The sequence below is a fragment of the Pundamilia nyererei genome, unplaced genomic scaffold (genome assembly GCF_000239375.1).
Source record: "Pundamilia nyererei isolate P.nyererei 1_Seehausen unplaced genomic scaffold, PunNye1.0 scaffold00081, whole genome shotgun sequence".
Classification (NCBI taxonomy): Eukaryota; Metazoa; Chordata; class Actinopteri; order Cichliformes; family Cichlidae; genus Pundamilia; species Pundamilia nyererei.
In genome coordinates this window covers 2,810,041-2,818,084 of record NW_005187482.1, presented here as the reverse complement: position 1 = coordinate 2,818,084, position 8,044 = coordinate 2,810,041, and the positions used below count along the sequence as shown (strand labels likewise).

The 8,044-nt window shown below is 38.6% G+C and overlaps 1 protein-coding gene across 1 annotated transcript; it reads left to right on the top strand.

Annotated features, from left to right (window-relative positions):
• Nucleotides 1-716: 716 nt before the first annotated feature.
• On the top strand, nucleotides 717-6,798 carry atp5mc1 (ATP synthase membrane subunit c locus 1). Its single transcript, XM_005738111.2, has 5 exons — nucleotides 717-821; nucleotides 2,087-2,134; nucleotides 2,579-2,659; nucleotides 2,914-3,092; nucleotides 6,394-6,798. The coding sequence occupies exons 2-5, from the start codon at nucleotides 2,096-2,098 to the stop codon at nucleotides 6,506-6,508; spliced, it is 414 nt and encodes a 137-aa protein (XP_005738168.1). The 5' UTR covers nucleotides 717-821; nucleotides 2,087-2,095; the 3' UTR covers nucleotides 6,509-6,798.
• Nucleotides 6,799-8,044: the final 1,246 nt, after the last annotated feature.

Here is an 8,044-nt window from a genome sequence, read left to right as displayed (position 1 = left end):
TTTTATTTTCACTATATATGAAAGTTGCTAATATGTAAGAAATGTTTATTCTCTGAATCTGGAATATATGGTGCATTTTGTTTGTATGTTTATATTACTAATAAAAAAAACAAAAAAACAAACAAAAAAACAAACAAACAAACATATCGTACTGTGTATGACTGTGTACGTGACAAATAAAATTTGAATTTGAAATGTTTTCATGAATGGTCAAAATGAATTATGATGAATTGTGAATTATTATTATTTCTATCCTTTAATCAGTGAGGTAATAAAGGAACAGTGAACCTAATTTCCTTAGCTTTTGAGAATTGAAACATCTCACATTTCCGACTGGGAACTCGGAAATTACGAATTCCGACTTCATCCGGAACGCATCATGGCCTCTACAGAGATACTTCCGGGTCACGTGTCAAAGAAGTTTCCTAAGCAAAATGGACGAATAGAACGCACCCTGACTTACTCAAGCGATCTGGACTTTCCAAAAAATAATATATATTTATAGGATTGAATGTGCTTTAAAACATCGCTCCACGTAGATTCGACATTCCCGGCAATATTGTCCAGTAAACTAATAAAGTTTCCTTTGGTCCCACCTTCTTAAAAGTAATGGCCAGTCACAGCATTGGTGGTTCAACAAAGCTCTATCTGATAGGCTGAGTTATGAATGAAGAGTGGATGTTTCTGACCAATGAGCGTTTAGGACGTAGACGCTAAGCTTATAAATGACAAGGTGACGGTTTAACGCGTCCTGCCTTTTTTGACTGCAGCTGTGCACAAGACCAACTAATTCAGGAGTCCCTGAAATCCGTATCTAACCGGTAATATTTGCCTGTATTACTTCATACACTTCGTCTCTACTCAGTTAAGGCGTTTTATTATTTTTGTTTTCTGGCATTTAAATGGCGTAGTATATCTTATGTTCGTATGTCTAATTGTTAGTGGTAGCATTGGATTGCTAGCATGCTAGGACGTTTATTGAATGATGTGGTTCTGATGAATGACAGAATTGTATTTTTAGCTGCATTCATATACGTGAACTTAGGCTAGTATTAAGATGAAGAGTCAATTTTGCTGTGGTTGTTGCTTCACCACTCAAGCAACGGGTCCTATGCCGGGTTTACCACGGACAAGCTACCATGACAGGAAGCTAAACGTAAAGTGTCTGACAGTCTGGGCCTGCCGAGCTTTGAATCAGTACGCGCATGCAAGGACGCCGCTGTGGACACGAGTGGTGTCACATAACCTTTTGTCACTGCATCTTAGCCTGGCTTGAAATGGTTTAGTGTCGTGCGCCGTGCTTGTCGTCTTGGCCTTATGTGCCTGCTTGCTGTCCACTTTTGACCTTCAGGGCTGTGTGCTAAGTAGCTTAGCTCCGGTGCTGCTCTAGGACAATAATTCAACCCCCCTGAGACCCCTGTCTAAGCAGGGGACTTAAAGGATTGAAACTAAGTTGTTGGTTTTTTCCTCAGTAAACTGGCCTTTAAAAATAAAAAATTACGGCTCTGTTCACAGTAAGTAGAAATGTCCTGAATTGTCTCAAAGCCATTCGTTGTGCAACGTAAGTGGACATCTATTAGTTTGTTTAGAGTTGATCCTGATAGTAAGCATTCAAATTGGATTAGATGAGGTGCATCAGGCAACAGCAAGCCCATCAGTTTTTGCTATCATACCCGTCCTGTATTTGAAATGGCTCTTCCTTTATTAAATTAAAAAAAACAAAAACTTACAAGATCAATTTTGCACATGGAAACTATCCACAGTATGTCTTGAAAGATGTGCAAGTAAAAGGGTGCAGAACTGGGATCTATACCTTGTCAGTTCTTGGGGTTTTTATTCTTTGAAACAAATATGAACATTGTTAAATCCCATCTTTCCCCAAAAAAATGTTTATCCACTTTCCCACATCACCATGACTGTTGTATATCCAAATTAATTGTGGCTTGCCTAAATGCATACCTGCCAAGTTTTTGAAGGTCACTTCTGCCTTCTCTAACTGAAGATACTGTGTCACCTTGGACTGAATCCTTCTCACTATCTAGAAATGAATGTGTCGGAACACTAACTTTAAAAATTTTCTCTCTAGATTCCAGCCATGTATCGCTGCACCAAGTTTGTCACTTCTCCTGCTGTGGTATGTTACCTGATAACGTGATAGTTAAATCATCATGTTCTTCATTAATTCATGTTTTAATTGTTTGGGGTGAAACATAAACCGTTCAAGTTTCAATTGGTTTTATTTTCATGCAAAGACTTATCAGTTACTTGGAATATTTTACCACAGGGATGTGAAAGCAGTGTTAACATAATATGATCAAATCATGCAGCTTGAACAGTGGCATTGCCAGCTAAAAACCTTTAACGGCATCTTGATGCTGGGTTGGGCGATTTGCTTCATAGTCCAGTCATGCTGTTGCGTGTTGATGTTCATGCCAAAATATAACACTTGTGCTGTTTCGAAAATGCTGTGAAGAGCTTTAAATTAAACACAAATATATTCATTATCACTTAACCCGGTGCTTGGTTCTTCTCTTGGTTGCTCAGATTGTTTACTTGTAATGTTTTGGTCTGCTTACAGCTGCGTGGGGGTTCCAGAGTCCTGACACGGCCAGTCACAGTTTCTCTCTTCAACAGACCTGAAGGCACAGTGGAGCAACAGGTCAATACTTTAACTGAATCACTGCACTGTTCACTTGCAACATGTAAAATCAGTACTGTGATGTGCTTATGGGATGAGTGACATGACTCAAAACTAATTTAATAGTTTTACACTGAGTGGTGGTTTCCAAAAGTAATTTCAAGGATCTTGTTTATCTTGTTTAGATGCAATCAGTTTGTTAGTTAAAGGCTGCAAATGTTTCAAATTGTTAATGTAATACTCATAAACATGCATTTTCTTTTGTCTTCACCCAGGCCCTGTTGCCAGTAAGCCAATCTGCAGTCCTGACCCGCTCCTTCCAGACCAGCACCATTTCCTGTGATATTGACACTGCTGCCAAGTTCATTGGTGCTGGTGCTGCCACAGTTGGTGTGGCTGGTTCTGGAGCTGGAATCGGAACAGTGTTTGGCAGCCTTATCATTGGCTATGCCAGGTAATGTTTTTATGCATCAGCTTGAAGGGTTGCATAGTTGTGTTGGGGGGGAGGGGAGACTACCAGTAGCGTCTGTTTTAAAACTTCACTAATTTGAAGACTTGAAAGCTGGTCAAGCTGTCATCAGTTCCTTATTTGCATCGACAGACATTGGAAGAGTCATTTTAAGCATCTGACTAACGCTCTGTCTTTACATCTATAGCAACATATGAATGCTTCATTTCTCTCACTAAAATGAGCAGCAACACATACTATTAATGGCTGATTGCTTCAAGCCATTGAATAAAACTAATAATGGACAGAATATGCTGGCTTGCTAAATTCTCTTTAAAACCCTTGTGTTGTCCTTGGGTCATTTTTGTCCTCTAAAGAAATCTTTTGCTATCAAAAATGTGTTTTTATTAATCAAATGGTCTGAAAATAGAAGTTATTCAATACTATGCTATGCATGATTGGAATAAATTTTAAGTAGTTTGATTTATTTATGGGGTTTTTATTGGATTTTATAACACCTGTGGTCCTCGTGGACAAAATGATCAGAAGTACAAAGTGTTGCAAAGAGCTGTAATTTCACACCATACTGCTTTCAAACCTCTTTGATCTTGGATTACTGATGTGTGGGGTCAAGCACTGGTCACAACAACAGGCAGCACAATGAGGAGGCAGATGCTCTATATTCAATGAAATTTTATTTATACTGCGCCAAATCATAACAGTCTCATCAAGGTGCTTCGTATTGTAAGGTAGACCTTACAATAATACATACACAGAAAGTATGCTCACAAGCCTCCATTGCACTGAAGATTTGCATACTTTGCACAACATGGTAAAATAAGAGTATGCTCATCAAAGCAATGACCAGTAAGACAAAAGCATATATTGTCCTCTAGTATAATGAGGAGGGAGAATCACTGTTCAGGAAGATCCAGGGTTAGAAAATAAAGAAAATATTGTCCATTTTTAGAGCACATGCTACCCTTTCTCTGAAAAAGCACATCACCCACCTGCAGAAGTGGATGAAGAATCTGAACTATGTTCAAGTAGGTTCTCAGGCATCCAGGACATGGTAGTCTGAGGAGCTTGGAAAGAAAGTGACTGGGCTTAGCAGAATTAGCAGAGGACCTGCTCTATAGCCAACTCAATGACAAAGGAGGGACAATGAGAGAGGAAGGAAAAATGGATCAAATGCAGCTGTAGGCATATGTGGGTATGTTGATTCTTACGGCCGTGCATCCAGTAGAGTCGCTACGGCCAGTTTATGACATCCTGAGTCTGGTAGAGAAGTTTTCATACTAACACAATATTAATCATAGAAGCACAAAAAGGTTATATTTCTTGATAAAGACACAATAGATGATCGTTCATGACACAAACGTGCTCCCATTTGAGGTGTATGCAACAAATGGGTGTTTCTCCTGCTGTGATGTGAGATCCTGGTACTGATGTGACTGTATGAGCACCAAGTCCCCTTCAGAGGACTCTGTCCATTCCAACAGAACATCCCAAGTAAACCAGGGAACTATGAGATAAAACCATGGGCAGTATATGATGCCAGGTCCAGCTGTACATGGAACATGCTAGTGCACAATGGCAAACGGTCTGTCCTGTAGTCAGGACACATGAGTTGTCCCTAACATTGCAGGCCTGCAACTGCAGAAAAGAATGCTGTCCATGATGGGACCAGTGCAGAGGAATAAACATGAGTTTCCTCCTGCACTTGTGTCAAATATGGACACGCCTTTGTCCTCATGAAAGTTTGCCTTCACTCAGACCCATGCCGTGGTGTCCTACCATGCCAAAATATAGAAAACTGTCAGGTAATGAGTTGGAATAAAGTTGAATAAAACCTTGAAACACAGAGATGGATGATATTTTATACTTGTTGCTTTATAAACGGTCAAAGCAAACGGGGTCATTTTTGAGCCCAGAGGACAAAAGATGTGATTATTTGCTGCCAGTAAAAAACCTTGAAGTAGTTTAAAAACAGCTTTCTAAATTAACTTTGACATAAACTTGTCTGTGATAATCTGTTAAAGCAACAGACTCTGGTTGTGAAACAATAACTGATGATTTAATTTATTTTTTACCCGAAAACAAAGAAAAAATTCATTTTTATGTTTTTATCAGACTTAAATTTGAAATGGAATAAAAGAAATTGTATCAAAATGTTTGAATTAAGTTTTAATTAAGTGGGGGGAAAATCCACTTCATAATAATTAAGTATCAATCAAACCAGATGGGGACATTTTTGACCCCTGAGGACCACAGGTGTGATTATGTGCTGCCATTTAAAACATTTTTTTTAAATGGTTCAAAAAAACTTTCTCACTAAAGTTCAACATACAGCACTCTGTAGTTAGTCAAAATGATCTAAACAATTAAATATTTTATTTTGTTTTATTTCCACTCGAAAACTGTGTTTTCTGGTGGGCACCAGACCTTTATGTAAACAAGGTCTGGTGGCCCTAAAATGTATAATGTAGGGTAAATTTTGTGTTAATGTGTTGGTCTTAAGTAAAACTATGGTGTAACACTGAATTGATTGACAATTTATACTTTAAAAAACACTCAAATGAAGTGGGGACATTTTTGACCCCTGAGGACCACAGGTATATGGAAATCGGGAGGACATTATGAGGGTTAAATCAGTCTGGAAATTGAACTTTTGAAATCCCATCCAAGAAAATGTGCCTGAGAGCTGCTTCTTGATCTCAGAACAAACTGAAAATCAGGTTGTAGTATAAATAGTTGCATGATGGAAGAAAAAACAAAACAAAAAAAACCCCATAAATCTGTGGGCTTACGTGGAAAGTGGGTTCTTGAAGCACTTTGTACTAAAATGTTAGTTGGTGCATTATCACTCTGCTGGTGACAGAATCAGGGAGTTTTTGTCTTGTAGGTAAGGCTGTGTATACATTTCCACCAGGATTAACTACATTACTGCAGTCGTTAACATTAAATGCAGGAAGAAAAGCTAAAAGTGGCATACTAACACGATCCCCAACTAGACTTTGAGATGTGTCAATGTGAAATTAATGGTCCATTTTATTACTAACAGTAAAACCCCTGAAAATTCCATAAATAACTATAAGCTCTTAGACCAAAATCTGTCAGAAATGTTGCAAAGAGTGTAACTGGTACATTTCTTGTTGTAGATGGTGAGACTTTGTGCTAAAATTGGTACTACAGGTCTGTTGTTCGAGGGGGTGTAAAAGTGACCCTGCAAGATGACCTACATGTATTTAGTTGTAATGGAACAGAATCTGAATGTATCCTTGTACCTGTCTGCTCTCCTTCACAGGAACCCTTCCCTGAAGCAGCAGCTCTTCTCCTACGCCATCCTAGGCTTTGCTCTATCTGAGGCTATGGGCCTCTTCTGTCTGATGGTGGCATTCCTAATTCTGTTTGCCATGTAAACCTGGAAATGCACCCAATACCTCCTTCACTTCAACCCCTTGTTCTCCACTTCCTTGCTTTGTCACTACCTTCCTTCCAAAGGGAAGAGGGCTTTCTCAGAACCAGAACTCTGAACAAGCTCCCAGGCCATTCCAATCAACAGAAAATATTAAAGGAAAATATTTACAACTGAGGTTGAGCCTAAAGTCTAACATTTTTATGTTCTTACAGTTATTTGTTTTTGATATAAGGCTTCATTTGGTGGGGGGGGGGGGACACTGTCCTTCAAAAATAAATGGGTTTAATCTAATACTGCTAAGTGTCAGCTCTTTATAGGATGAATGATGCTCTGTCATGCAGGATTTGTTTGCATTTCATGTCTTTCATCAGCAGCACACAACTTTCAAAGAGCTGTCTGCAGTACATGGGTCAAAGTGTTTAATTTCATACAACTTTATTAGGCTCTTGACACATTATGACCATATAGGGAAGAAAAGGTCAAATATGTTTTAAAATGAAACAACATATAAAATAAAAATGGAAATCACTGACTTAACAGGAGTCCATACAGCCATGATGCAGCCCAGTAGAGCAACGCTAGATTGAAAATGACATGGATGCTTAAACAGTTGTCAAATCATGTCACATCCTCTGACCTTACTGAGTGGAGGTTCTGGTTTACATCTGCCAATTTCCAGTGCCTTTCCCTTCTCAACATCTCTTCATTATGGTATGAAAGAAGGCACATGGTTTAAGTTGGAACCAACTTTGTACGATCAACTTCTTAATTATAAACCCCTCATGGTAAGATTCCCTCAGCAACCCTTAAATGTATCAAATTTTAAGATTTAATGCAAGTTTTCTTGAACTTTAAGCACAGTCAGCTCTATCGTGATTTAAACCACTGTAGCTATTTGCATCAGTGATTTAAAAGGAGTTTGTTATACAACAGTGTCATTACATTTCATCCATCTCAGTCCTTAAAGTCTGACTACCAAATGTGAGTGACCCTATCAGATAAAATTATGCCAACCTGGAAAGTTGAGTAAATAGTTACTAAATGAGTAAAATTAAAATAAAATGCATAATCTCAGAATTTTATGTCCTCAATCACATAGTAAAATAAAAGGTGATTATTTTACTTGTCTATGGCAGCTTTATTTCATTAGCTCAAGGTGTTTAAAAGAAGTGAGCCAACCCAAAAAAATATGAGTCGTTCAACTATTAAATGAATGTACTAGCAATAACCTGCCCTGTGGCCAGAAATAACTGAAAAGTTCATACCTCAAGGGAATGAACAGCAACACTTGCCTCAAGGGAATGAACAGCAACACTTGCCATTTCCATCGACTATTTGTGGACTTGTATGTCAATCGTACTCGCACTATATTGTCAAAAATATTCACTCACCGATCCAAATCATTGAACTCGGGCGTATAAAGTCAAGCATGCGGGCTGCTACAAACATTTGTCAAAGAATGGGTTGCTACCACAAGTAGAGTTGATTCCACCATGGTACCGTGATAGGACACCTCTGGTGCCACAATTAGGTGTGA

Excerpts from the sequence above, each read along its gene's own strand:
- atp5mc1 (XM_005738111.2), top strand. The coding sequence starts at position 2,096 with ATGTATCGCTGCACCAAGTTTGTCACTTCTCCTGCTGTG. Across the intron at positions 2,135-2,578 it reads TTGTCACTTCTCCTGCTGTG|CTGCGTGGGGGTTCCAGAGT; the intron begins GTATGTTACCTG and ends GTCTGCTTACAG. Across the intron at positions 2,660-2,913 it reads AAGGCACAGTGGAGCAACAG|GCCCTGTTGCCAGTAAGCCA; the intron begins GTCAATACTTTA and ends GTCTTCACCCAG.